Source organism: Empidonax traillii, unplaced genomic scaffold (assembly GCF_003031625.1).
Source record: "Empidonax traillii isolate 1590-97213 ecotype Southwest subspecies unplaced genomic scaffold, ASM303162v1 scaffold4890:size9120, whole genome shotgun sequence".
NCBI lineage: Eukaryota > Metazoa > Chordata > Aves > Passeriformes > Tyrannidae > Empidonax > Empidonax traillii.
This window is the reverse complement of record NW_020960083.1, coordinates 7,169-9,120: the sequence shown is the minus strand read 5'-3', so window position 1 is coordinate 9,120 and position 1,952 is coordinate 7,169. Positions and strand designations below refer to the sequence as shown.

At 71.1% G+C, this 1,952-nt stretch overlaps 1 protein-coding gene across 1 annotated transcript in view; it reads right to left on the bottom strand.

Annotated features, from left to right (window-relative positions):
• Positions 1-4: 4 nt before the first annotated feature.
• Positions 5-1,952, bottom strand: part of LOC114073004 (zinc finger protein 497-like) — a gene marked incomplete at its 3' end in the record, with an annotated part of 8,777 nt that continues 6,829 nt past the window's right edge. Inside the window, exons 2-3 of the mRNA XM_027910808.1 lie at positions 1,602-1,823; positions 5-1,338 (exon numbers count right to left, since the gene is read on the bottom strand). Coding sequence (XP_027766609.1) covers positions 5-1,338; positions 1,602-1,823 — 1,556 coding nt within the window. The remainder of the gene's footprint in view (positions 1,339-1,601; positions 1,824-1,952) is intronic.

Sequence of the window (1,952 nt, the reverse complement as noted above, 5' to 3'; positions counted from 1 at the left end):
CGCACCTGTAGGGCTTCTCCCCGGTGTGCATCCGCCGGTGGATGGTGAGGTCGGACTTCTGGATGAAGCCCTTGCCGCACTCCCCGCACTGGTAGGGCTTCTCGCCCGTGTGGATGCGCCGGTGCTTCACCAGCGCCGAGCGCTGCCCGAAGCCCTTCCCGCACTCCCCGCACTTGTAGGGCTTCTCCGGCGCCTCCGCTGGCGCCGCGCCGGGACCCGCCGCCTCCCTCCCGCAGTCCAGGCACTGCTGCCCCCGGCAGCCCCGGCTCTTCCCGCAGTCCAGGCACTTCGGGGGCTGCGCCGCCGCCGTGGCGGCGCCGTGGGCGCGCTGGTGCTTGAGCAGGGCGGCGCCTTGGCCGAAGCAGCGCCCGCACTGGGCGCACTGGAAGAGGCGGCCGTGCCGGTGGGCGGCCAGGAAGCCGGCGAGGTGCTCGGGGCAGCGGTAGGACGCCCGCTGCGCCGCGTGGACCTTCCGGTGCCGGTCCAGGTGGGAGCTGACGCTGAAGCTCTTGCCGCACTCGCCGCACGTGTAGGGCCGCTCGCCGGTGTGGACGCGCTGGTGCCGCTCCAGGTCGGAGCGCTGGATGAAGCCCTTGCCGCAGTCGCCGCAGGCGAAGGGCCGCTCGCCGGTGTGGATGCGCCGGTGCTGGGTGAGGTTGGAGCCGCGGCTGAAGCTCTTGCCGCAGTCGCCACACCGGTGGGGCCTCTCCCCGCTGTGCGTCTTGCGGTGCTTGGCCAGCGCCGAGCGCTGGGCGAAGCTCTTCCCGCACTCCCCGCAGCGATGAGGAGCCGCCGCCGGTGCTTCCGGCGGCCCCGGGCGCGGCCGCGGGCGCGGCTGGGAGGAGGGCGGGCCGGGCCCCCCGGCGTGAGTCCGGCGGTGCCGGTCCAGGTGGGAGCTGACGCTGAAGCGCTTGCCGCAGTCCCCGCAGGGGTAGGGCCGCTCGCCGGTGTGGACGCGCCGGTGCCGCTCCAGGTCGGAGCGCTGGATGAAGCCCTTGCCGCAGTCGCCGCAGCGGTGCGGGCGCTCCCCGGTGTGGATGCGCCGGTGCTGGGCCAGGTTGGACCCTCGGCTGAAGCCCTTCCCGCAGTCCCCGCACCGGTGCGGCTTCTCGGGCTGCCGGCAGCGCCGGCGGCACTCGGAGCAGCGCCGGGGCTTGGCCGGGCTCCCGCACTTGGCGCAGCCGCCCTTGGGCGCGTTCCGGCCTCCCGGGGCTTTGCCGGCGCCGGGGGAGTCGGCGGCGGGTCCCTCCTCTTGGTTGGGAGCGGCGCCTTCCGGCGGCGGCTCCTCGGCGTCCCGCGGCGCCGGATCGTCCTCGGTGCCGCTGCTGGCACCGGCGCCTGGGCCGTGGTGGCAAACCAAAAGTTACATCCCCACGAAACCAAAAGTTACATCCCCACGAAACCAAAAGTTACATCCCCCACGAAGCCACCCCCAGAGGGGAATTGGAGACCCTCTGGAATCACCTCGTCGGGGTTTTGGGGGGACCTTGAGGGTCACCGGTGGCGTTGACCTTCTTCCACCCGTTCCATCCCAAAATCCCGCCACGAACCCACCAAACCTCCCCCCTTTTCCCACAGGAAGCTCCTTCCCGAATTTTTACCTCCGTCTCTGGGCGTCTTCTTGCGGTTCCGGCGCTTCCCGCCCTGCCCCTGCTCCCGGACGAGCTCCCGGAGCATCTTCTCCACCTGGGTCCTTCCGGCGGTTTGGAGGATGAGCCCCAACTGCCTCCGGAGGTCGGGGTTCACCCCCCCTTCGCCGGAGACCCCCGGGGGGGCCACCTGGGTGGGCTCGGGCTGGCCCTGCTCCCCCTCGGCTTCCACGCCTGGAAAAAGTCAATCCCCCCCCAAAAAAAAAAACCTCAGGGGTTCTGGGGTCGAGTTTGGGCGGAATCCCCCCCAAAAATCCCGAATTTGGCCAAATTTGGGGAGTTTCCCCGGAAATCTCAAGGGAT